This window comes from Mustela nigripes, chromosome 8 (genome assembly GCF_022355385.1).
Source record: "Mustela nigripes isolate SB6536 chromosome 8, MUSNIG.SB6536, whole genome shotgun sequence".
In the NCBI taxonomy this organism is placed as follows: domain Eukaryota; kingdom Metazoa; phylum Chordata; class Mammalia; order Carnivora; family Mustelidae; genus Mustela; species Mustela nigripes.
In genome coordinates this window covers 64,209,126-64,236,125 of record NC_081564.1, presented here as the reverse complement: position 1 = coordinate 64,236,125, position 27,000 = coordinate 64,209,126, and the positions used below count along the sequence as shown (strand labels likewise).

At 46.5% G+C, this 27,000-nt stretch overlaps 1 protein-coding gene across 2 annotated transcripts in view; it reads left to right on the top strand.

Moving 5' to 3' along the window:
• Window positions 1-24,828, top strand: part of EPG5 (ectopic P-granules 5 autophagy tethering factor) — a 105,012-nt gene extending 80,184 nt beyond the window's left edge. For both annotated transcript variants that reach the window (XM_059409581.1, XM_059409582.1), the window contains 9 exons: window positions 3,856-4,031; window positions 6,196-6,381; window positions 6,857-7,066; window positions 7,787-7,931; window positions 14,299-14,541; window positions 15,801-16,017; window positions 16,189-16,404; window positions 18,173-18,287; window positions 20,378-24,828. In XM_059409581.1, the coding sequence (XP_059265564.1) occupies window positions 3,856-4,031; window positions 6,196-6,381; window positions 6,857-7,066; window positions 7,787-7,931; window positions 14,299-14,541; window positions 15,801-16,017; window positions 16,189-16,404; window positions 18,173-18,287; window positions 20,378-20,560 (1,691 nt within the window). In that variant the 3' untranslated portion in view covers window positions 20,561-24,828. The remainder of the gene's footprint in view (window positions 1-3,855; window positions 4,032-6,195; window positions 6,382-6,856; window positions 7,067-7,786; window positions 7,932-14,298; window positions 14,542-15,800; window positions 16,018-16,188; window positions 16,405-18,172; window positions 18,288-20,377) is intronic.
• Window positions 24,829-27,000: the final 2,172 nt, after the last annotated feature.

Below are 27,000 nucleotides of genomic sequence, written 5' to 3'. Positions count from 1 at the left end.
TTTTCGTTTTTTTCTTTCTGTGCTTCATTTTGGGTGAATTCTTGAGGACTCCTCTGCAGTTTATTTAATCCCTCCAGCGGTGTCTAACCTGCTTTAAAAACAAATACAGAGGCACCTGGGTGGCTCAGTGGGTTAAGCCTCTGTCTTTGGCTCAGGTCATGATCTCAGGGTCCTGGGATCGAGCTCCACATTGGGCTCTCTGCTCAGCGGGGAACCTGTTTCCCCCTCTCTCTGCCTGCCTTTCTGCCTACTTGTAAGATCTCTCTCTCCCTCTGTCGAATAGATAAATAAAATATTTAAAAAAAAAAATACAAAAACAAAAACAACTGAATTTTTTATTTTGATCTCTAGAAGTCATGTTTGTTTGTTTTTCAAACCTATCCTGCTCCTTTTTTTTTTTTTTTTTAAAGATTTTATTTATTTACTTGACAAAGATCACAAGTAGGCAGAGAGACAGAGAGAGAGAGAGGGAAGCAGGCTCACCGCCGAGCAGATAGCCCGATGCGGGGCTCGATCCCAGGACCCTGACATCATGACTTGAGCCGAAAGCAGAGGCTTTAACCCACTGAGCACCCAGGCACCCCTCCTGCTCCTTTTTCATAGCATCTTATATAACTTTTGTTTACAATTCTAATTTGTATTTCTTTGAAATCTTTAAACATACTTTCCTTTATGATCTGTGTGCAGTAATAATGATCTCAAGCTCCTGTTGGGGATGGCTTACGCTGCAGTTAGGTGTTCCTTCAGACTCAAACTGGGGGGTTTGTTTCCTCATGGATTTAAAGTTTTGTACTGTGAGCACACATTTAGAGAGATTCTCTCTGTGGGCATTCTGTCGAGACCAGGCTAAGGGTGTGTCCTGCAGAGGGGATCTGCATTTGTGGCCCTTCCTTTGTGGTCTCTCACGGTCGTGTTGTAAACAGACCCCAGACTCACTTGTAGTCGGCCTCAGTGATGATAGTCAGCTTGTCCCCCCACCTCGACTCTGAGTCAAGGGGTGAAGGCAGAGAAGGTCCCTTTTTTTTTATTTATCTGCTCTTTCACGGAGGGCAGTGTCCCTGGGTGACTCTTCGTGCTGTTAGAACCCCACGGAAGCACAGTCCACGGGAAGCCGAGGCTTCGATGTCTGTTCAGTACCCGGGTTTCCCGGTCTGTCTTTGCTTCTGGTCCCTGCTTCTGGCCCTGTTTTCTTCCACCGAGCGTACCCAGCTGTGTGATCTCAGATTTTATCTAGATATCTACATGTTTTGTATTGGGAGCTTCATAAAGACATTTGTCCACACCCTCCTCCAAGATTCTTGCAACTGCCCTGTTTTTTTCTGTCTCCACTTTCTGTTCCTGGCTGTTGACTAGATTAATTGTCATGAAATGTGTTTATATCCTATATATTCCTATTTCCAAACTTTTTAAAGTGTCATGTTTCAGGCCAGCATTCCGATATGTCTGGCCCAGTGTAAGCATTCTGTGATGGTCTCTTCCTGGAAGCCTTCCACTCCAGCCATCCTGCTTGAAGCACTGTTTCGCGAATGTCCTTCGCCCTCCCCTCGCTGCCCTTGCTCATCCTGATTCCACTACCACACGAAGCCTCAGGGCCTTTATGGTCTTCTGCACGTGCGTTTATCTGCATGTGTTTCTCTCCGGCCTCTGAATCTTCATAGCACAGCTCTGCGGTTTGAGTCCTTGTGGGTTTGACACTGTGATGGAACCACAGTTCCAGAGACCTGTTTGGGACGGTGGCTGTGCAGATCAGAGGGAGAGGGGTGGGAGTGGGCAAGGAGCGCGTCCGACCCCCATCCAGGTGTGACTCCTGTGAGAGGCGAGTGGGAAGGAAGGGCAGCAGATGCGGCTCCGTCCAAGGGGCGACCAGCAGTCGCGACTGCCAGGCAGGGATGCCGCACCAAACGTTCCCACGCTAGGCAGAAGTGGCCAGCTCTGTGCCCAGCCTTGGGCTCCCCATAGGCACTGCAGTGTGTTCTGAAGGACCCCTGGCCTGCTGGGCACCTCCTGACTAGTGTGCCTCTGTGGCTGCCCCATGTCTGTGTGGCACGTAGTCACCGACCTAACAACGTGGCATTCAGTCCTGGAAAAGCAACTAACATGCGTGTATAGAACAGATTTAAGTTTACAGTAGAATTGAGCAGAAAGTACATGGAGTGCCCATATTACCTGCCCCCTCACCAAACACACATAACCCCCCCGCTTCCTGTCAGTGTCCACCACCAGAGCGGTGTGCTTGCTGCACCCAGTGAGCCTGCACGGACACCTCATGTCGCCCAAAGCTCATGGTCTACGTTACTGTTCACTCCTGGTGTTGTACATTCTGTGGACTTTGACAGCTGTGTAATGCACATATCTGCCATTATGGTATCCTGCGGGGTAGTTTCATGCCCCCAACGATCTTCTCTGTTCTGCCTACTCGCCCCTCTCTCCCCACTAATTCTAGGTGAGCACTGAATTTTTTTTTCTTGTCTCCATACTTTCAGATTTTCTTGAATGTTAAATACTTGGAATCATATATTTTGTAGCTTTTTCATACTGGCTTCTTTCACTTATTAATATGCATTTAAGTTCCTCCAAGTCTTTTTATGGTTTGATAGCTCATTCCTTTTAGTGCTGACCAGTGGTCTGTTGTCTAGATGTACCTCATCTAGTATTTTTTTGAGAGAGAGAGAGAAAGCACATGGGAAAGTGAGAGGAGGGAACAGGAGGGTTCATGGCTAACATCAGGAATTGGTAGCTGAGTTCAAGGTGAGGAAACAGAACTATGCAAAGCAGGAAGAAGTATTGTAGCCTTTTACTGAGATCTTCTGATTCAGCGCTCTCCTTTTATTCATGAGAAAATGAAGAATCAAAAAGAAAAATGAATTTATCTGATCTCATAGAACTTATGTGTGTCTAGGCTAAGTCTTGTCCTAAGAGACATCTGCCTTTTAGACACTTACCTACATATCTATATTTGGATTTAAACAAAACCATCTTTTATTCATATTTAAATAAATGTTACCCTTACCTTGTCTTAAAAGGTTAAAAACGTGTTACTGTTTCATGCTGTAGTATAAGTAAGGACTGTGAATCAAAGGCACAGGGATGTTGGAAATGGTAAATGAATTGGTACCATGGGTTGATGATCCTTGGTCATTTCTCAAAAGCCACTACTAAGAACCACCATCAGGTTTCTGTTGTTGTGGGAGGCTGGCTCTCTCTTCTTTGACTACATTCATCCCCATGTGTAGAACCAGAACAGCTGAAAAGTTTTGTTTTAGATTACATTGGCATTCACTCTTGGGGGCACTGAGATAGTTAATACTTGTGGCGATAATCCCTAGTGATCCATGTCGTAGAGGAGTGTCACTGTAGAATAACTTAGCTGATTGACAGTTAATCGTCTGGTTGTACTGCACTATGGGTCATATTTTAGTCACGTGCAATATTTCGTTTTGAGCGATATTGGAATCCTCCAAGGGGCCGAATGAATAAGCCTCCATGCTGGGGAGTGAGTATTTGCTGAGGGCAGCGGCCTGGAGGGATGCCTGGGGTGGTTGGGGTTGTGCAAGTGTATTGGAGTTAAAAAGCCATATAGCTAGAAGTTTTAAAGAAAAGCTGATCGCCCCTGCTGTCTTCCACCTACCAGCTTTTCATTCCCGTCCCCAAGTAAGTAATTGCAGTACTGGTCTTTACTATTAAATTATCTTCAGTGTTTTTGTGTTTTTTTTTTTCCTGACACATGAAAATTTTTGAAATTTGGTCATTATTGAGAACCTTGGGTTTTAGATTTTTAGTTCACATTTTTGTTTTGTGTTTGTTTTTAAAGATAACCTGAAAGGTCTTCAGCTGTTTTTTCCGTTTGCATTATAGATAAGCTGCTGCCAGGTGATGACGGAGCCCTTCGGTTACACCTGATGCACTACTGCGAAGCGTGTACAGCGCCCAGAATGCCGGAGTTCATTCTGTACGCCTTCCACAGTGCCTACCGGAGACTCCCGTGGAGGGACCTGCACCCTGACCAGATGCTCATGGAGGCCTTCTTCAAAGTGAGCTCTCGCTCCCCGCATCACAGCCTGGCTCCCCGGGAGCAGCCCGCTCGCTGTGACTGTCAGGCATGGCTGCCATGGGTGCACAGTGGGCCGTGTCTGCGTCCTGGGTGGTCTGGGGTGCTTGCGGGAAGCAGCCTTTCATGGAAATCATTTCACTGCGGGAGGAGGTGACTGGAAGACATTTGTAGGACCGATTATAAAGCCAGGGAAAGATGTTGACTGTCATATGGCTGTCACCCCTGGACCTCTTTAACATTGTTGTATAAGTACATAGTTTAATGACTGTTGTGCTCAGTCTTGGTGTCTGTGGGTTTGCATTTTTTTCTAGGACCGTATCATCAGGCTTCCATATCGTTAAATGTCCTATTAAAGCAAAGCGTAATTGGTACTCAAGCCATTAGTTTCTTTAAGCAGGTGCATAAGGGGATAATGCTGTAGGAGTTGGAAGTGCATCCTAACAACCAGTGATGTGTCATAGTCATGTGAAGACCCAACATGACTCAGAAAAATTGCCAATGTGTGTGTGAGTCTTAGCAGTACAAACAGTAGTTATAAAAACAGCCCCAGCAGCGTCACTTACATAGCGCCCGGTATTTTTGTTGTTTTGTGGTTCTTAAATTTCCATTTTTAAAAAACGCATCATCATCTCATCTTAGCTCTTCATAGTTCAGTTGATTTATTCAGCCACCAGTTCTTTTACATTTCCTCTTCACTTGATGTCCCTGAGACCCGAGAGGTGCTTTCATTCCTGCAGGTCCCCGGTGGCGTAGAACAGGACAGTCCGTGGATCGGGCGGTGCCCTGTTAGCGCTGTCCGCGGAGAGTGCTTAGGGCTGCGCTCTTTGGCGCCAGTTCCACAGCTGAGCTCTGGGGAAGGCCCAGCACAGCCATCTCAGAAAGTGAAGCTTGGCGATTTTGTGGCCAGCTTTAGTATATGAGATAGGTCCTGAGTAGGCATTTATCACCGTTACGAACATTTGTTTAAAGAGCCGAAGGGTAGCTTTCAGTCAGTGCCCGGCCTCAGCTGTGTGACAGATGAAATGGGAGCATGGCCCCTGAGGGCTGCTGTAGCCTCGGCCTGTCTGGGGATTTTTGCCTAGTGAGAGAAGATGCTGACCCGGCTGGAAATGGGAAGCTTTCAGCTCTGTGTGTCCTGCTGGAGTAGGAAGGGATGTGTTTTGAGGGGTTTGGGGAGAGGAGAGAGAACAGGTGGTAAAGGAGGATGAGGAATCATTTTCTAGAAGGGGAGAGAAGCAGCAGGTAGCGTGCTGTGATGATGGTCGTTCCGGGAGGGCATGAATCATCACCAGATTGCACTGACTGTGGTTTTACAAATGGAGTAGAGCTTTTTAATCTTCATTTTAAATAGAAAAATTTATAGCTAGCCATGTTTTATTTTAAACACGCCGAAGTAGGCTAATAAGGGGTAACTCTGACGTTGGTTATATACTGTAAAATACATTTACTGTTCTTCACCCATCCCTAATATATTTTAAATAGGATTTAATTAAACATTATGCAGCCATTAAAAATCACAAAGCCTAATGATGTGGAGACATTTTTATAACATAACATTATGCCAAAAAGGCAGTATAAAAATTATATACAGTACTAGAGTGGGTCTCAAAGTATGGTCCTAGGACCAGCAGTGTCCACAGCACCTGGGAGCTCCTTAGAAACCCAAATTTCTGCTCTCACCCTGGATGGAGGAAATGAAAAATTCTGGGAGTGGGGTCCCACAATCTGTGTTTCAGTGAGTCCTCCAGGTGGTTCTGATGCACAATCAGCTTTAGGAACTACTGACTAGTAGATCTCAACCTTTGTTCTGTCCTAGCACATCTGAGGACCATGATGGAGTCCCCTGAGCATTGGTGACATTTGCCACCCTGCTTAAAGCTGTGGAAGGTCATTCCTCTCCTGTTGAGAATTAATGGAATAAATAATGAACTCTAAATAAGCTGATAAATGTACACATTCACTGAGCATGAAAGAAAAAATTTTACAAATGTTAAGTCTAAATCTTTGGAGGGAGGGATTCGTAGATTTTTATAATTGAAAAATTATTTTTAAAAATTTAATTTAGTAGGCATTGATTTATATACATTTCCAGTAACACAGACAGTTTAAAGGAAAACCTTGATTTTGATTCATTTCCCTTTAAGGTGGAACGAGGAAGCCCTAAGAGCTGCTTCTTATTTTTGGGTTCTGTCCTATGTGAAGTCAACTGGGTCAGTGTGCTCTCTGATGCCTGGAGCCCCAGTCCCCGTCCAGAGACCCGGAGCATGATCGTCTGCCTCCTTTTCATGATGATTTTATTGGCAAAGGAAGATGAGCTGGTAGACCAAGCAGTAAGTGTGGAGGGCCTGTGGTGAAGGCTTGGCAAGGCTTCCTAGGGCCGCACTCCTGCGAGGTTGTAGCTTTTCATTTGTTTCCCTAACACCTGTCACTGTGAGTATCTGCTTGGCATCTGGGGTGTGCCTTCAACAGGGGACTGATTCTCTGGGATCATTCATAGTCCCGTTCTGGGTTATGAAGGGAAACACACTGAGTTAGAGAATGCACGTTAGGTTGACTTTATATCTCCTTAATTGCTAGTTCTACCACTAGATCTGAGACTTCCTTTGAAAATTGGGTTCTGAACACTTAAAAGTTAATCTATTTTTGCCAAGACCTTGGCTGTTATTTTCATATTTCTAGCTTCAATAGATGACATCTTAACTGTGCTTATCATATAGACCATCTAGTGATCACTGTTAACCGGAGATACATATTTCTGGGAAAGTGAAGACTCCAAAACTGAAGGAGTATGTATTGTATTTTTAGGATTCACCTCTCCTGAACCTCCTTGGACAAACAAGCTCACTCTCGTGGCATCTCGTGGATACCGTGTCCTACCAGAGCGTGCTTGGTTATTTCAGCAGCCATTACCAGCCAGCCATCATCCTGGCAAAGGAATCTTCTGCGGAACTAATCATGAAGCTCCTGAGAGTGTCTGCAGGCCTTTCCATCCCTATTGACAGCCAGAAACATCTTGTAGGTTGAGTGGGTGCTTTAAAAGGCAGAGTGTTCTTCAGGTCGTGGTAGTGGGGGTGCTGCTGAGGACAGTCTCAAACCCAGCTGATGGCTCAGCTGAGCTGTGGAGGATGTGTGTCATGGTGTACTCCTCTTCTGGCCTTTCAGGTCTTGTAGTTTTAACTACCTCTCTTGGTAAACCTTCACTTACTAGCTGTACCAAACGCTAACAAGAAGTCAAAAGGACCGAGGGCGGCCACCGTTGGTTTAGAGATAGGGATGCCGTTAGCAGCAGAATGGCAGCGAAGGTACGAGCATGCATTTGAAGCCTGACAAACTCTGGCCCCCAGCTTACTGCCATTCTCGATGTCGGTTTTCTCATCTGAATTGGAAATAATATTTTGTCTCAAAGTGTTGTGAGAGTTAAATCAGATAGTGAACATAGAGGTTTTTGGAAAAGTTTCTGGCAAGTAATCAGTGTGTAGTTAAGTTGCTATTGATGTAGTGAAAAAGAAGAGTGTTCTGGAATGTGGGAGGATGTGGGTGCTGGAGTAAGTGTTACCACAGATTTGCATGTCCCTAGACATAGGGCCCTTAGACACATACCTGTCTTCATGTGGCCTCCTGCTGTGTCCCCACCTCTCCTTCCGGAAGCATTCAGAGCAGTGACACGCCCCCAGGGAATACTCAGTTAACACCTCTGGGGTGGATTCTATGAATGCTCCTTTTGTTGTTTGTCAGGATGCAGTTCCAAAGTGCCGAGCCTTCACTCATCAGATGGTTCAGTTCCTCAGCTCCCTGGAACAAAATGGAAAAATCACCTTAGCCGCCCTAGAAAAGGAGATGTCTAAGCTCTTGGATGATATTATCGTCTTTAACCCACCTGGTGAGTGGCCACGGGCAGTCATATCTTCGTTCCGTCGGTGAATCCCTGCTGTGTGAGGCCTTCTGAGATCAGGGGGTGCTGGGCAGGACACTTTCCATCTTGTTCCCACAGAAGTGGTGCTGGGAAAGAGGACAGGCTCCCAGGGACATTGTCATCTCAGCACCGGGGGAGGCACAAAAGAACTTGAGGAGGGGTTGACACTGTCAGATGCTGGTGAGGCTAACGGGACTGAGGACCTAGTTAGACAGCTGGAGTCAGTAAGTAGGAGGGAGCCAGAGACGGCCCCTGTGCGGCCTTCCAACATGCTTTCGCTCCTCACTGAAAGAGCCCTTCAGAGTCGCCTGGAGACATGTAAAGAAACTGTGTGTGGAGAACTCATGCTCCTGGCAGTTGGTGGACAGGGTGTCCTGACTTCTGCTGAAAAGAACTAAGAATGCTGGACAAAGTGTTTTTAAGAAACCAACAATGAAACTTGTCATGAGGTGGTGGAAAATCTTAGAAGTCAGAAGCTAAGTGGGAGGAGGAACCTGTCAAGGGAGATGGAGTGCTGAAGCTGGCTCCCCCCCGAAGACTTCCACAGAAGTGTCTTAAACTGGGGTGGGGTGGAGTTGAGGGGGCACTAAAGCCCAGGGCCTGCTGGAGACGGGGGCCTGAAGGGAGCTCGTGAGCATCGCCCACACAATGGCATCCTCAGTGGAAGGATGAGCTGGAGGTAAACTTGCTCCTGGGAGAGGAGAGCAAAGACCGTGATCTGTTTGACCTGGGTGTTGGGTCAGATGTCTGTGTGGTGGGGAAAGAGCTACCTCTTTTGAAAAAATGGTAGGCATAAGTTGACCCTCATATGGGTCTGAGGCACAAATTCCTACTACTTAGATTGTCCAGAGAAAAATCCCTCAACCTGGGAACTAAGTTTTAGTGCTTTGGGTTGGCAGTGCCATTAGATGCCTGGTAGAGAGCACCCTCAGAGCTGTGTTGGAGAAACCCATCTTCAGCTCTGGCCTCAGAGTTCCAAGGAGTATGAACTCAGAGTTTAAAAAAAAAGAAGTCATAAAATACACAAGGAAAATACACACACACACACACACACACACACACACACACACACGGAAACAAAGCACCACAAGCAAGTCAGTAGAGAATGACTTAAGATATTGGAATAATTAGCACAGTAAACAAAAAAGTACTTTTATCTATTTGTTGAAATGAGAGAGATTTGAAAATGTCCATAAAGAGCAAGAAATTACAGAAACAGCTTTGAGAGAGAATCCAATATTCTAGAAATGTAAAATACAACACTTATAATAAAAACTTAATGGGTTAGTTTAACACCAGGTTCAACTCATCTGAAGAGAAAATTAGTAAACCCGGAGAATAAATATGAAGATGGTATCCAGAATGTAGAGCGGATGGAGGAAGAACGTGGAGGGGAGGTTAGAGGGCCTAGGGGACAGGCCAGGATGGAACGTACATGCAGTCATCTAGTCAGAATTCCCGGAGAGGACAGACAGAAAGGGGGGAGGGTGGGGGCAGTAATAGCCGGAGAGACAGCAGGGCTGAGAATTTTCCAGGGCTGATGAGCACAACACTCCTTGGGTTCAGCGAATCCTAAGCAGGACAGAGAAATTCACACCTCTACACACTTCACACTGTGGTGATGCTACACAAGCACCAGGAACAAAGGAAACAATTTTCACATCCAGGAAGGACAGACAAATGGGCAGACAGAAGGACACCTACAAAGGAACAACATTTACGCTGAACACTGACTTCTCAGTAGCAACAAAGGAAGCCGAGACCGTGGAACAGCTTTAGTGTGCTGTGAGGAGATGACCTGTAACCGGGACCTGTAAGCTAAGAGAGACCATCTGTCAAGGGTGAGAGTGATCTAAAGATACTTTCATTGAAAAGAGTGTTTGTCCTCATGACATCACTGAAGGAAATCCCAAAGCCTGTTTTTTAGGTAGAAGTAGAGTGATCGCAAGTAAAAAGACTTGGATTATAAACAGGTAAAGTAGGCAGAGAAAGTGGTAAAATGTTAGGCACATACGGAAAACTACAGTAATCATGCATTTAGTGGTTTAAAAAGCAAAAGCTAAAATCAAACTGTATGACCACAAGTATACGTAAGTCAGGAAGGAGGTTGAGTTAAAAGCATTCTAAAGTTTTAGTATTGTTCAAGAGCTCAATAAACTGATTAAATTTACATCTTGATAAAAATGTGAATGTTGAAATTGCTAAGAAATTCACTAGAAGTATAGAAATAAAATGTATAATTTCCAAGTTAGTGGAGAGAGATAAAAAGGAATGGCCAAAATGCATTTGGTCCAAAGAAGACAAGAAAAGAAGCTTGGAGAAGGTGAGAAAAATACCCAAAATAAGATAGTAAAGTTTAAGTACATCAGTAAATGTAAGTGGACTGACGCTCAGCTTAAAAGACAAAGTTTGTCAGCCTGGACTAATAAGGAACAGTATCAAGCTTTAAGCTGTTTCTAAAAAGTACATACAGAGTGTAGGCTCTAGAAAGCTTTCGATAAGGCAGTCATATCAGGCGATTACTAAAACAGAAAGCTGGTGTAGTAGATTAATTTTGGATGGATAGGACTGTGAGGCAGAAAGCGTTACAGAGCCAGATGATCTCTAGGGTGTTTTCCTGCTTTGAAGTTGCATGATAAAATAAATAAATAAATAAATAAGAGCTAAAGAGAGTCTTTGAAAATTGATAAAAAGTTTAATTCACCAGGAGGATATAATAATGATAAGTGTATTTGTACCTACTTACACGGTAGCAGCTGCAAATACCTGAAGTGAAAACTGACACAGTTAGGAGGAGAAAAGTCAGATCCACTCAACGGTAAGAGATTTTGCCTTACATCTCACAGTAGTTGAAGAAGTTGAAGGAGAATCAGGCTGTAGGAAGTCTGAAGGGCCTTGCTGGGTCTTGTGTGCACATGGACAAGGATTTGTGTGCCCCATACGTGCAGAATTCACGCGGTGAGAGTTCACACGGTGTGAGTCCCCCTCAGAATGGCTAAGAAGCCTCACCCTCGATCAGCTTGGAGGCAGTCTCCACCAATCCCAAAGGACCAGTGAGCGACAGACCTCACACTTTCTAACCACAGTGCAGCGAATTTAGAAATCAATAACAAACTATAACTCTACCCTGGAAATTAAGAAGCAGACTGATGAGCAAAGAAACGATCATAGTAGAAATTTAGAAGATTTAGAACTGGATAAAAAACCAGAATGCATCCAAACTGTGGGGTGTGGCTAAAGTGGGACTTAGTTTCTTGGCTTTCGATGCGTATATTAAAATTGTGAAAAGATGAAGGTTACTAAGATAAGAATCCAGCTTAAGAAGTTATAAAAAGAACAGCAGAATACAACCAAAGACTGTGGAAGGAGAGAGAGAATAATCCAGAGAATATACATAGGAAGGGAGTGAGTGTGAATATCAGTGAAAATGGCAAATAAGCGCGTAGGCGAATGTACAGGAAACGTGACTGTCTAAAGCAGTAGTAACAGTAATGCCTGCCAGGGTTAAGACACCAGCAGGGAGAGAGCTGGTGGGAGTCAGAGTGTTACAGAGCCCTGGCACCGTCTTGGAGCTGGTTAACATTCAGACTTTGGAAAGTCAAGAGTGCACGTGCAGTTGGTCAGGCAACCACTCTAAGAATGTTGGAATGTGTTCAGCTTCCAGACCAGAGGAGGAGAAAAGGAATAAGAAATAATGAACTAAAGATCAAAAAAGGGATGTAGAATTGGAGTAATAAATGGAAAGTATATTGTAAGGTTGTAGATTTAGACCCAGTTACATCAGGAATTACATTAAATATGAGTGACTAAAATGATCACACTGGATGAAAGAAGGAAGAAGAAGACAACCCAGTAGAACAAATGAACAAGTCCCTTGAATTGACATTTTACGAAAGAGATTATCCAAATGGCCGGTATATTTACAGAAAGGTGCTAACCATGTTCATCACCAGGGAAATGCAGATTCAATCCTTAGTGACAGGTGATGACACAGCCACCAGAATGAGTACAGTTAAGGTTTTGATACCAGGTTGGTGAGTACATGGTCAGTGGAGCTCATGTACTGCTGGCCACAGAGGACCTGGTACAACCATTTTTATTTATTTATTTATTTATTTATTTATAATTTTTTTAAAAAATTTATTTATTTGACAGATCACAAGTAGGCAGAGAGATAGGCAGAGAGAGGAAGGGAAACAGGCTCCCTGCTGAACAGAGAGCCCGATGCGGGGCTCGATCCCAGGACGCTGGGATCATGACCCGAGCCAAAGGCAGAGGCTGCAACCCACTGAGCCACCCAGGCACCCCGGTACAACCATTTTTAAAACTTGGCATCCATCATCTAATAGTTTGTGCATCCTGTGACTCAGAATTCTGCCCCTTGGAATATTCCAAAAGAAATGCACCTGTACCCTGGGAGATGTGAACAGTTTCTGTAGCTCTGCATCTGAGTGGGAAAACCAGAAACAACCCATGTGTTCAGTAGATGAATTGTTGTAGTATATTTATATAATAGAATACAGCAGTGAAAATCTGCCACCACGTGGATGGATCTCACAAACATTCTAGTGTTTACTTAAATACCATTTGAAAATAGGCAACTGCAGTATTGAGGGAAGCATAGCAATTGAAAGCTGGGGTCATTGTCTGAGTTGGTTGGAACTGGTAAATAATCGGTTGAAATGTCTTAAACATACCTGCAGTATAGAATGGTATATAAGATGGTATTAAAAGCAGAGTCTGGAACCCGACTGCCTGGGTTTTCCACCTGCTGACTGTGTGATTGTACAAGTTGTATAACTTCATCTGCAAAATGGGGATAATAGTCGTACTACCTGTTTCATATGGGTATTGTAAGCCTGGGATGAGACAGTGCACTCCACCTTTTAGCATCAGCCCCTCTAGCTAGTAACACCCAGTCAATGTTAAAAAAAAAAAAAAAAAAAAAAAAGATTAGCAGGTGATACCAGAGAAACGGTTTTAGAATTGATTAAATGTATTTAGGCTGTGAAGGTCAGATAATGGCTGGCCAAGTACAGGAGAGGAGGTCGTTCTAGAAGATCTTTCTCAGAAGAGTTACGGGAGCAGATCTGGTTTTTAAGAGAATGTTTGTTGTCTGTGTTGTTGATGCATAGGGAGAGGAGAGGGTAGAATCTATTGGGAGGCTCACTGTGTAAGTTTTTTGTTCCTATGAGTCATCTTAAAAGGCACATTAAAATTGCAATTGCTTTTGAGCTGAAATTCAGAGATAAGGAGATAAGGTCTTAGAGAAGAATGCCAGTTCCCATGGCAATACATGACGAAATACACACTTAAACACATAACATTGTTGAACTTTGATCTAGAACTTTGGTTTCTGAAGTCCTTGCTTGATCATTATTAGGTCTTATAATAACATTACCTTAGGGTTTATTTAACACTTGCAGGTGGGTGAGTTTGATTTGATAGCTGTGGTAAGGCCCAGACTCCCCCTGCTCTCACTGACATGAATACGGAAGCCTTGTGGTGACAACGGCCTACTTCTTTCCGTTAAAAAATTTTACCTAGCTCAAGAAGAATTAGAAATAGTTGGGCAAAAACTATAGCCCTTTGAATAGTTTTCTCCACAAACACCTGGTGAGCAAGGTTTTTGTTTTGGGTTGTGAGGAAGGAATCCACCTCCTTAACCGCTCATTTACGGTGTCTTGTACAGTGAACTTGCTTTTTCTTACATGCTGTGTTCTTTTCATCTCTGTGTTTTTTTGTTTTTTTGTTTTTGAAAGACCCATTTAAAATTTCAGTCTGTCCACTTATTTAAAAAACAAAGAAATGAGAGCTGATTAAGTTAGCTCTTTTAAGAAGGTTTAAAGGTGTTTCTTTACTTTAATATTTTGTTTTTAGTAATAACCTCTCTTCTTTGTAAATCACACGAGAGTATCGACAGCTTTGGTAGTGGTGAGTGTGGAGGTATTTTTTTCTAGTAGGTTTATCACGTGACTTCTGGGATCTGTGTACTTGGTTTTCCAGATGAGCAAAGTTTGGAAGCTAATGTCTGAGTAAGCATGTTCTGATAAATAATTTGGTCTTCCATGCCAGCTGGATAACATCTCTTTATTAAAGTCTTGCTCGGCCACTTGCTATACCCAAGGGTCTCTCGGTGGTTCCTGCTGTGCTCGTGCGAAGTACTCATGTGCTGCATCCCAACTGTAACAGCGAAGCACCTTGCAGAGCATCTGCTTTGGTTCTCGGGTTCAGCTAGTGGAATTGTAAAAGGTGCCTGGTGTGCAGCCGAGGCTGCTCACAGTCATGCTGGCGTTCCGGCGGCCTCTCACGGTGTGTCTGTGTTCCCCTGCAGACATGGACAGCCAGACCCGACACATGGCCCTCAGCAGCCTCTTCATGGAAGTCCTAATGATGATGAACAATGCGACTATTCCAACGGCAGAGTTCCTCCGGGGCAGTGTCCGGACCTGGATTGGCCAGAAAGTGCACGGGCTGGTGGTCCTCCCCCTCCTGACAGCAGCCTGTCAGAGCCTGGCTTCCGTCCGCCACATGGCGGAGACCACGGAAGCCTGCATCACTGCCTACTTCAAAGAAGGTACGAAGCTCTCTTTCGGTGGGTCCTTTCCAGGGGAGTACAAAGCTTTGTCAGAAGGAGGTACCTTTCCTGACCACTCCCCCCAGTGGGTGATAGCGGCACACAGATTTCCTTGTTAAAGTAGCTAATACTTGAGTATACTGTATTTTGTTTTGTTTGCAAAGATCTGCAGTGAGCGTGAGAACCTGTGGCCCATGTCTGTCGGTACAACTATGGTTCTGTTTAGGGAACCCCTAGTTCACTTTACGGTGGTTTGGAGCGTCAGACCAGCCCATTTATGGTGGGCACATTGTGTAAGCCATAGGCCTGGCCACGCTTTTCAAATGCTATAAGCTAGAGTCTTTATATTAAGACCCGCTGTATTCTTTTTCTCTATTTTTGTCATTTGTTAAAATGAGTTTTCATGTAAGTCTTTTTATTGCTTTTTGTCACATCTTTTAAACTATTACAAAGAGCTCAATCCCCACCCCACCCTTGCCTTTAAAAAATCTTTCTTATTCCCTAACCTTCCCCTAAACTCTGATTCTGGAAACAATGTGGTCTGGTTAAGAAGAATGGCTCGGATTAGCACAGCTCAACTCATACCCTGACACACGATTGTGCACACAGTGGGAGAGAAAGAAGGGTGTTAGAGTAAGGAGGCTGAGGTGCTCATAACCTACCCCTGTCCTTTCTTGGCAAACCCATGACCTATCCCCATGTCACCCCATGGAAGGTGCTGTGCATGTCACCATCTCCCCACTGTCATTCCCCTCAAAGACTTGAGAACCATTAGGATAACACTCTTGCTTCAAATTCATTCATGCTACTAAAATAAAAAAAATTTTTTTCAATTGATTTCCACTGAGGGATGAGTCCAACAAAGCTTTGGAAAAGCGGAAATACTTCAGTAGGATAGAATAATAATTTTCCTTGGAAAAGCATAAATTTTCATAACATACTTAAAAGGTATTAGATGAAGAATCTTAGATGACTGGACAGGCAGTGTCTACCTGCAATTTTAATGACCATACAAAGACAAGAAGGGTGACTGTGAGAACACGGAGTTCTGATTTTGGCCCTCTGCAGTGGCTAGTGGGGGCACTGGCCCTCAGCATGGGGACTTTCCAGTGTAAGCGGCTGCCATGCTTCCCTTGGGTGGCCTCCGGGGACCTCCGTGGGCTTGACATGAAGCCTAAAGCGAAAAGACTCATGACAGCAGTTAAATAATTTGATTCCTGTTTTAATCTTGCTGTCTTTTCTTGGTGTTCTTTTCTTAGGTTCCCTCAATCAGAATTTAGGATGGGGCCCCATTCTAGTGTCCCTTCAAGTTCCTGAGCTCACCATAGAAGAATTTCTGCAGGAGTGCCTGTCCCTCGGCAGTTACCTGACTCTGTATGTCTACTTGCTTCAGTGTTTAAACAGCGAGCAGACGCTAAGGAACGAAATGAAAGTGCTGCTCATCTTAAGCAAGTGGTTGGAACAGGTGTATCCGAGGTTCGTAGGCCTGTAGCTGTGTATCACACTCACTGTATTATTACCTGTTAGCGCAGCCTTTTAAAGTACTGAGTGTGCCCTATACTTAAAATTCAAATGTGGACTTTCAGTTAAATAGAAAGACTGCACTTCTAATTTTGTTTTCCTCCGGGCCCTCCTCCTGCCCCACAGCTCTGCGCAGGAAGAGGCCAAGCTATTTCTGTGGTGGCACCAAGTCCTGCAGCTCTCGCTGATGCAGACGGAGCAGTGTGATTCGGTCTTGACAGAATCGGTCGTTCGAGTTCTGCTCATGCTTCAGAGCAGGCTGAGCCTGCTGGCAGAGGAGAGGCTTGGCTCTGGGATTCTGGGGGCAATCGGGCTGGGCCGGAAGTCGCCCCTGTCTAACAGGTAAGGAGGTACCTGCCACCGCTCTTGGAAATGGGCCTCGGCATCTGGTCCTGCTCAGGGATTGTGATGATTCAGTAGGTTTTTTGACTTTTAAGGGCTAGGGTTCCCCATAGATTAAGAGGGGAAAATCAGCACCTGATTACATTTTTATACTTTTTTAAAACATTTTTATTTTTTTCTCATTTTAGAACAACTTTGTTTTCACATCTAAAAAATGTTTTCTTAGTCGTATCTCTTGTCGTGTTTTGACTTTATAACCTGACCACACTCTGATTTCGGCCTGATTTTGAGCCAGTGAGGGTGTGCAAGGTTAGGTAAAATACCCCAGTTAGCTTCCTCACTGCGTACTTTGTCAGGTCCCCCAGGTCCCACGAGGCACTCAGTCTCCTAGAACTGGAAGTCAGGATGAGTTGAAGTTAACTGATAAGAAGGGTAAATAATGAGAAACAAGTCTTAAGTTTTTGTTGCTAAGAAATTCCGGAGCATGAAAGAATTTGCCACTCACCTCCCTTTTATCTCACTTATTTGCATAAAGGTTTTCTTTCCAAGCCCTTATCAGTGTTGAAAAGAATTCTCTTAGGATTCGCATGTCAGCATTCTTACGGAATAGCTCATCCTCTTGTTGCAACTTTGGGAATCACTCAGTCCAAACCGGTTGACGACATGTCTTTGTTTGTGATAGAATTTAGCAGGACTTTGTGATTTCTGGGGCGCCTGGGTGGCTCAGTGGGTTAAAGCCTCTGCCTTCCGCTCAGGTCATGATCCCAGAGTCCTGGGATCGAGCCCCACATCGGGCTCTCTGCTTGGTGGGTAGCCTGCTTCCTCCTCTCTCTCTGCCTACTTGTGATCTCTGTCTGTCAAATAAATAAATAAAATCTTTAAAAAAAAAAATTGTGGTAGACTATAGGTAACATAAAATTTATGATGGCAACTCTTTTAAAATGTGCGATGCAGTAGCATTTAGTACATACATGGTGTTGCAGCCGTCAACCACTGTCTCTTTCCAGAATGTTTCTGTCACTCCAACAGGAAATCTTACACCCTTGAAATAGTTACTCTCTAGACCCCTGTCCCCTGCATCTCTTGACAGGCACTAGTTGACTTGCCAACTTTATTGAATCTACTCTGGACATTTCATATAAATGGAATCACATAGTATGTGACCTCGTGTCTGGCTTCTGTGACTTAGCATGAAGTTTCAAGACTCACCTGTGTTTTATCATGTAACTGTACCCCACTCCTTTTAACGGCTGAGTAATATTCCGCTGTGTGATGTCCCACATTTTGTTTATCCATTCATCATTTGATAGGCATTTGGGTTGTTTACACTTTTTGGCTGTTGTAAATAGTGTCACTGTGAAATTCGTTTACAGATGTTTGTTAGAACACCTGTTTTCTGTTCTTTTGGGCATATGCCCAGGGGTGGAATTGCTGGGTCATATGGTCACTCTGTCACTGAGCAACTGCCTAAACCTATTTTCCTACCCCATCTCTCACATTCACACCAGCAACATCTGAGAGTTCAAGTTATTTCTACATGCTTGCAGGACTTTTCTTCCTGAGTCTGAGTGTTGCTTACCTTTTTGGGCAGTGATAATGGAAGGAAAATTAATGTTCCTTCTTGATCTTTTTTAAGATTTGCCTGCAAAGGCTAATAACAACATTAGGTCTGAAATGTGTTTATCTTGTTTTTAAAGAGAAAATGTATTTATTTGTAAAATATTTCCTTTAATAGTCATTTACTTCTGACTTCTCCCTGACACCTAAGGTTCCGAGTGGTTGCTCGAGGCATGGCCGCCTTCCTTTCGGTTCAGGTTCCTTCGGAGGATCAGATCCGTTTGAAGCCTGGCACGGAATTACATCTGACCCCAAAAGCTCAGCAGGTCAGTAAAAACAGCTTTCAGCTCTGGGGTAGGAGTCCTTCAGCCGGCCTGCCCAGGAGTAGGGGAGGTGGCAGTGCTGGTCTTTACACATGACAATAGCACGAGGATGTGATTGTCCCCGAGTAGCTCTTTGGTGTGCTTTGCGTGCTGGGAAATGGTTACTGTATGTGTCTGCCTCAGGTTTTAAACCACCTTTGTAGGCTCTTGCCGCGAGCACCGTCTCTGTCGCCCTAGCAGAAGCAAGGTCGTGGGCAGACAAGCTGGTCTGGGATCCGATTGGGTTCTGATGAATATGGCTATGCTCACCGGCCACTTGGTGGGGGCTGGGCACTGGCACCGAAGCTGGGGCCACAGTGGAGACTGAGGTTAGCTGAGCTTTCACTGAGAACCAAGGAAGCAGGTCCTGTTCTGTGAGTCTGGAGGCTGACCACAGCTAGCTACTGTTGGAAGGACCAAACAGGGACAGAATGGCAGCTATGATGATAGTTTACTCTAAAACCACCGAAGGCCCCAAGCCAGTGGTCCCATTCCCGTAACTGTTTTGACCTGGAAACGGGCTGGCGGGGTGCATACAGAGGTGTCTCAGATAAAACAATGGCTTGCATTCGTGAGTCTTCAATGCGTGGCAGGCCCTGGTGTAAGTGTTTGCTCACTTGCTAGAACCTTGTAACCAGCTGGGCAATAGGGACAATTTCCTGGTTGTGTGATAGGGAAGGGGAGCAGAGGGGGGCGGGCGCACTAACTTGTGAGTGCTGGGCTGGGGCTCACTCGGTGGCTCCGTCTCACCCCCTTTGCGCTCTGCAGGCCTCTGGGGGAACAGTAAGCACCTGGACCCCCAGCTCCTCGTCTGCGGCCTTGCAGTGTCCGAGCTAGCCAGGTGCTGGGTGATGCCTCAACTCCTGAGAGCAGGCGTCCAGCCGTCCAGTCAGCTGGGGTTTCACAGGCTTCTCGGTCTATAATAATAGGTCTATGCACTACCTGGACCGACCCAACTGCTATCTGAGTTCCTAAAGCCGGTCTGTGAGCCAGGCTGAACCGCCACAGGTGGGTGGGTGATCTCCCGAGGGCCTTGCCTGTCCGCGGGCTTGCCGTTAGAGCGACGACTGCCGCCTGTCCCCCCTTGATCCTTGTTCTTAGGTTGAACTCTTCACACAGCAGTTCGGTGGGTACCTAAATCTCTCCAGTTTATTTTCTACTCTAGGACCCCCTGGCCATTTATTTCTAAGCTGCCCGTTCATTTACCATCCTCGAAATCTTCTCCCTCCTTGTTTACTGAGCCAAGCAAATTCCACCGTTGAATCTCTGTTTTCTGGTGCAGCGGCCCGCACAGCTGAGGCGGGGGGCACAGGGGATCTTTATGGCCACAGTCGGCATTCTGGGGGTGGGGGAACTTGTATATTGTTCCGATTTTGTTTTCTCCAAATACAGTCTTTTTTTCTTCTCCCACTATGAAGGAAAGAAATGTTAAAATTATAGGATTAAGAAATGTAGAGGGGCATGGGAGCACCTGCACGGTTTCTGGCAGGCGGAGCCAGAGGAACTTGATCTGTGCTCTGTTGACCGATAGAACTACCTTATTGTTTATCCTCTACAGCACTTAGACGCTCGTTTCTTTTTAATTTCATACAGCTCGTTTAATATGACATGATTTTACAACCTAAGAGCAAACCCAATGGCAAATCAAACATTGCACAGGCCATTGGCCCCTGGGATTTCTGGTTCAGACTCTGGGAAGGAGGAGAGGCAGCAGGTGGTCTGGTGGAGAGGTCTCTGCTTGCACCCCAGTGAAGGAGGCTGAGGCAGGAGCCAGCCAGCCCGCCTGCCACAGGGGCTCTCTGTGCGAACGGTTGGGAAACAGCACAGGCCAGGAGGAAGGAGGGCTGGATGTGGTGGAAGGTGGCTGAAGCCAGACATGCTTGAATTGCTGGCTTCCTTCCCCGGTGGTTAGTTGGTGCCTGCCTCTGGGATTGTACTCTAGTTCTGTAGGCCTTCTGGGGGCTCACAGTTGTACCAGGTAATGGCACGTGTGCTGCCCCTGTGGGAGTCACGTTAACATGCATCTATGCAGTTAACCCTCTTGTGTCTTTTAGGCTCTGACCGCACTTGAATCCTTGCCATCAAGCAAGCAGTATGTTGACTACCAAGATCAGATCTCACAGGCTGCGCAATTTATAAAACATCCTGGCCATTGCCTCCAAGATGGGAAAAGCTTCCTGGCTCTCCTCGTTAACGGTCTCTATCCGGAAGTGCATTACTTGGACAACATACGATAGAACATCGAGTATCTCAAGAAACCCTGTTGCTGTTTATGTTTACATTTAACTTTGCTGTTGCACAAGTAACTTCGCTCAGTCTCACTGCAGAGCTCTGTTTGGCCAATGAGTTAGTTGACTGAGATGCAAGTTGGGAGGCACTAGATACTTCTGTTGTGCATGCACACGTGTGTGTGTGTGTTTTCTTCATTCTTGAAACCTCCTGGGGCCCTTTTAGTGTTGATGTTCACCCGACAGGAGAAACTTCCCGAGTCCCACTTGGGCACAGAACCACTCTCGGTGGCTGGATCCCCAGTCCCCTCCCAGGAGCCCGCACGGGGCTCTTGTGTCTCCATGTCTGTCTTCCTTGTTTTATTTAAATCTCAAGACTGCTGTGCCAGATCTCACTGCTTTGGGAATCATGTAGAACCCTCACTTTTGAATCCCATTTTTGCTCCTTCGGGGTAAAAGAAGCTTTGAAAATTTCTGCATTTCTCCCATGGGGAGATATACACCAGCTTACAAGTAGGACTTCTCTCAGAATGGAGAGAATGCCGAATTAAAGTGAGTCATTATCTGAAATGAGGCCACTTGATCTCGATTGTAGTGGACAGCAGAGATGGTGACAAGTCCGTTTCCATCTAGCCATGGTTCTCGTGGGGAAGGAGATGACCCCGCCAACTGAGGTGGCACAGTGGCTGCGTGTTTTGTGTGACTCTCATGGGGGAGAGAGTGTGCTCACTGTAGACGTGATCCCTGTGGAGCCGACCCCAGCGCATTCCCTCTTTCATGTTACTTCCTCTGTCCCTGTAGACATCAGACTTCCCAACTCTTGTTAGACACCGGGCTTGAAATCGGAAGGCCTTGCTCTCTAGAGAGAGGGACAGAGTCAGAACTTGACACTCTGGTCCCTGTGTGTTTCTTCATCCACATTTAAAGTCAGATGAAGTTCGCACATCTGCTGAAGCACTTGTCCATGGAAACTTGCTTTTCCCCGTAGCCTGTGCCTTCTGTTGTTGGTAACAGTTCACCCATTACCAACGCCTGTCTATAGCGTGGCCTTGTTCTGTCGCCAGCTTCTTGTGCCCGTCATTCCCCCCCTGGAATGAACAGTTTGACTTTTGTCTTCCTAATTCTCTTGGCTCAGAATCGATTTTGTTTGTTCAGCTTGCATAATAGGTCTTCTGTTCATGGGTTACTTATAACCCAAGGTTATTTACCTAAAAATACCTGAACTGAGAGCTCTTAGCAGGGGGTAGGGATCTAGGTTAACGGAGTGATAATCTCTTTTCAGATGTCCTTAGCCTGCTTCCCCCAACATGTGGAAGTGTGCAGGAGCTGTTCCTCATTTCAGACTTCTCCAGTCAGGCAGAGCACTTCTGCCCCACAGATAGAGACAGTCCCCGTGTGTAGGTCACAGGCTGGCTGTCTCAGAGGGGCACGTCACAGAGCTAGCTGGCTTTTGCGGGTCTCCATTTTCAACATCAGGCAGCTTCCCCGTGCTGTGTCAGAAAGGGTTAGAGGCTGAGAATAGTTCCACGGCCGATTTGGCAACACAGATTTTATGATAGGAGGGGCTTTTTGTGCTCTTTTCTCTGAGGAAGCTGTAATTATTGATACCCTAGAATGTGAAAATTTTGAGTGACAGTATGTACATTTTAAAGAAAATTATGATTAACCTATTAATTTTTGAAGGTTTGTAATATTTATAATGTGGTTGGTCTGTAAAAATTACAAAAAATAAAATCAATCTCTGGTTGTAGCTGGCAAGAATATGAATTTTAGGGACCTCACACTGTCTTGTCAAGTATTTCAGTTACAGTTGATGCACTTTTATGCCCGATGTCCTCTGTTTTATCTGACACTGGAACTTGGTATCAGAGATGGTCCGTGAAAGTGCCTCCTCCCTGACTCTTGCAGGCTTAGCAATAGTGGAAGCTCATATTGCCGAGGAGCTTCCTCGGAGCGGCTCTGGGCCGAGAAAGTGCTTTGAAGACAGATAGGTCAGAAGGTGGCAATGCTGCTGTGGCCTCCTGGTGCAGAATAGACCAGCCTCCTGCTTGGCTTTCAGGGCTGACGCGCCTTTGCTGCCCAAAGTAGTAGGCCTCCCGAGCGCACAGGGCCAGTTTCAGAGATGGTTCCCGTGCTATGCATGGCTGTCGAGATCCTGCCAGACCCAGGCCGCCCCCACCTGCCCTGGCGCCACCTGCTTCAGATAGGGACATCAGGCAGCTTCCTGGCTGATGACAGGCACCTGCCCTGCTGCTGCCCCCTATCCCCCGCGCTCTGCAGCACACACAGGATGGTCAGAGAGGCACCCTAGGTCTCCCCACTCCTGGCTCCCGCGCCTAGCCGTGATGAGTGAGTTCGGCGGGAAGCTGGGATGTCCAGACGCTGAGGACGGGAGGTTGTGCTGCTGTGTCTGCTCAGCCTGACGGAGGAGCCGGGACCTGCCCAGCATGTTCCCCAAGCTCCTGGGCACGCAGAGAACCTCATCATCTATTTGGGGCTCAGTCACATCTGCTTCCTGGGGTTGCTGGAGTCGCTCAGCTCTGAGGCAAACCCCCGGAGTGGCCTAATCTCACCTGAACCAGGTGCCAACCCCATTCTTCCCGGTCGGTTCCTGAAGTCAGCGTGTCCACGCTGTCCGAAGCAGTGTGTTCATGCCCTTTCTTCCTTTTGAGTGAAGGTGATACACAGTTTTGTACTGGGATTCTCATACTAAGGTTAATGACTTCTCTGGGAGCAGGAAGCAAATGCTATAGAATCGTGACTTTTAAAGTCACATTAGGGCAAAGGAACATTAAAGCTCATCTGGTCCCACTTCTTATTCAGCAGGGATCCCCAGCGCTTCTCCAGCCTCCCCGCCTGACCCCCTCTTGCCCCCCCCCGCACCCCGCCCAGTAGTCCCGCCCCTCATGGGCAAGCCCACGTGGCCAGTGGCCAGCTATCTCTAGTTCTGCTTGATGTTGTGCCAAAACTGGCCTGATAACACTGGTAACGGTTGGGCTGAAGCAAGCCAGGCCGGGGCTGCTTGCCTATTCTTCAGACAAATCTTCCAACATTTCCAGACCTCATCACACCTCTAACCCCACCCGTCCACCTCTTGGTCTTCAGGCTAAATGCTCAGTGCCTTCTGTTGGCCCTCTAACCCCCAACATCTAACAGGGCTGCTCTTTGGGAAAAGTGCCCAAGTTAGCCCATGGTACTCCAGAAGGGCTGTCCGTGAGTAGCAGGGCCAGGACTCGAGACACATGAGGCTCCAAGGGTACAAACCAGAGGTGGCGTGCACCTGCAGGGTCTGGGGAGTACGCTTCCGTTCTGTGCCCTCCACCCGGCCCCTGCCCTGGGGGTCAGTCACAGCAGCGAGGACCCAGGGGCCGTGGATGGCATCGCTTCTTAGCAGCCCCATGGCTGGTACATTCAGTTCATGGTGAATTCACACGCCAGCTGCAGTTTAACAACATTTCCCTCCAAAGACTGGTCTCGCCTCTCTGCATGATTGGTTTCTACCAAGGCTTTGCACCCATCCTTCAAAACTGCTCTTCATTTTTGGACCAAGTTTATGGCTCATTTTGAGGTAGTAGCTGAATTTTTTTCTGCCCAGTTAACTTTGTCTTATTAAACAAAATGCAGAGTATGATATTGGAAACAAACATGTTGCTTTTTTTCTTGTTTTTTTTTTTTTTTTTTTTTTAAACAAGAAACAGACTGATCTTATGTTTGAATCTGGGTTGAGCTGGATAAAGTTCTTGGCTTACGGCCAGGTGCTCATAATTGACCTTGTTCTGGTCCGTTGTGATCCTTACAGAGCCACCAATTGTCCTATAGAAGCTGTTGTCGATGCTTCCTCCAGGCGGGACAGGTTCCTGATTTCTGATGAGAATAACTTGAAAAATAAAGTTAAACTACTGACCCTGTTTGGGGGTAATGAGATCGCTTAAGGAATGAATGTTGTTTATTGTAACTTCTATTTTTTAATGTACAGGTGCAATGTGTCTGAGCACTGAAGGTTACCATTTATTTTTCTTTCAATGGCCTAAAACCACTTATGGGGCAACAAGTACTTCCTAATTGTATTTACCCTTTCCTTCCCCCATGTCTAGTGTGGCCTTTAAAAACCACGACTTATTTGGTCATTAAATGTGCAATATTCACTTCTTACTCATTGTTCAGCATTTTCCATGCTTATACAAAGGATGAGTTTTTATATAATGATGAGAAACAGAGAGAAATGAGAATTGGTTTAAGTAAAATTCTGCAAGTAAACCAGATTCAAATTTAATTTACATGTGGTGGACATGTCTCGTTTTTCCGCAAGTTGGTTGGCAGGTCTTTTCATCCAGAAATCACACTAAGAAAAACGTAACTTAGAAAGCTGGTAATGGGTAGAGTGATCTATTGTGACAAGTTGCCACAACGCACACATGGCCTCTAGTTTCAAAGAGAATCTGATGTTGGGGGTTTAAGGACTGGCATAGACAGGAGGCCCCCGGTGATCCCAGAGGATTCAGGAGAGCCTTGAGAGTCTGTGATGTGGTTGTGACCTGAGGAGGAGGAGGAACCCGAAGCTGCTGGAAGGCTCCATGCCAGAGTTGGGGGTGCGGGGCCCCCAATCCCTCAGAGGGCTGAGCTGGGCTGAGCTGCCAGGGGAGGACCTCGGATCCTGAGCTCTTTCTTACTGTTCGTTTTCATGAACATTTGTAAAACAAGTCTCGAATGTGCCAAAGCGTGGTGGGAAGGTTTGTGCTTTGGGGATTAACATCAATTTGGGATTTCCCTGAACAGGGCCCCTTCCACCCTTGTCTGGGTTTGGTTTCCTTTTCTAGACAGAGTCACAGGATTAAGAGATTGGAAGGTGATTAGAGGCCTGCTGTGCCACCTCCTTGTAGCACAGGAGTCCGGTTACCTGTCTCTAGGTGAGTGGGCTTTCTTGCTGGGACATGCCCACAGAAGCGCCATCAGATGTGGCCCCTGGCACCATGGGACAGCTCAGAGTTAGAGAAGGTTATCGTCTAAGGATGAAGGAGCTAAGATCTTCCTCTGAAAATTCCTCCTCTTCTGAAGACAGCCAGCCCTCTTCCCTCTTGGTCTTCCTTTGTTAGCCAAACCCTTTCAGGAAACAGCCCTGCATTCTCTGGGCTGGGTCAGAGGGACTGACATGGCCTCTCACCTGGACACCGTGTGTTAATATCGCCTAAATGTGGCTTAGACCAGATTTACCCTGGACTCTCTCCACCTTCCCAGGCTGACCTCCTCCCTGCCTTGTCCTTCTCACTCAACCTTTCTTAAGTCCCCTGCCTGTCTTCCCTCTCCCTTCCCCCTTCGCCCACCCCCGCCCCTCCTCCTCTGGTGGAGCTATGAAGGGGAGTGTCTGGGCAATCTTCAGCTCTGGGGACCCTTTGAGGTCACTCGCACACAGGACTTGGGGGTGACTGTGGAAGACAGGTCTGGGGGCCCAAAAATAGGGAAACCCAGAGAGTTCCGATCCCAAGGAGTTCTATATCCTTATATTGACAAATCATGTTTTTCTCCCTTAAGTCTGTAAAACAGGACACAGAGGAAGGGGCACAGCAGAGGAGGAAATCCTGGCAAAGAGGAGGCAGCACATGGATATGGAAGGAGCTGGGACCAGGCCAAATCCCTAGAGATTTCCCCTTCATTGTAAATGAGGATAATTGCAGCCTTTCTTGTTCCCTGGGTTTTTAGTGAGAACTCCCTAAGGTCGCAGAGGAGGCACTCAGGACATGTGAGGGGCTATTGTTGGCGGACCGGTGTCGTTGACCTAAGTGGCCACAGCTGGAGGTGGGACAAAGCCTGGGACCCCTGACTCTGGGTCTCTTAAGGTCCCACTGGCCTGAAGGCCCTGTGAGCGGTGGGCCCAGCTCTCCAGTCCAGGCCATCAAGGGGGCTGTATGTGAAAACTCAGACCCGCCGTGTGTCACTTCTGTCCCCTCCAGTGCCAATTCTCTCACAGACAATGGGGTTCTCACGGAGACACATCTCGATATAAAAGTTAGGTTAGCTCCTCAAGGGCAGGGAAAGTGTGTTGGACAGTTGGTGGATCTGGGTCGCCCAGGCCATGGGCATCTCTTCCTCCTGCTGACCATCTCCGGGGGCATTTGGTGAGAGGCAGTAGAGGGCATTCTTCAGGCTGTCGGACGCCCTCCTGGGACAGATGGACTCCCGTTCCCAGAGCACTCTACGGAGGAGGGGAAGGCTCCAGCTGTGTGTCCTGGGCCTCACTGAGGACTTGAAAATGCCAAGTCTCCTGGGGCTCCTCTCTGTGACTTCTGGGCTGGGGACCATGTGCTGACTGCACCCGTTGCATGTGGCTCTGGTCCTTGCTTGCCACTGACGGAGCCCCTGTGCTCACAGATGGTCTGGTTGGGGAGGACGGATGGTGGCTTTTCTCCAGGGAGACCTCCCAGTGGCAGCTCCAGGCTCCCAGGGGTCTCGTG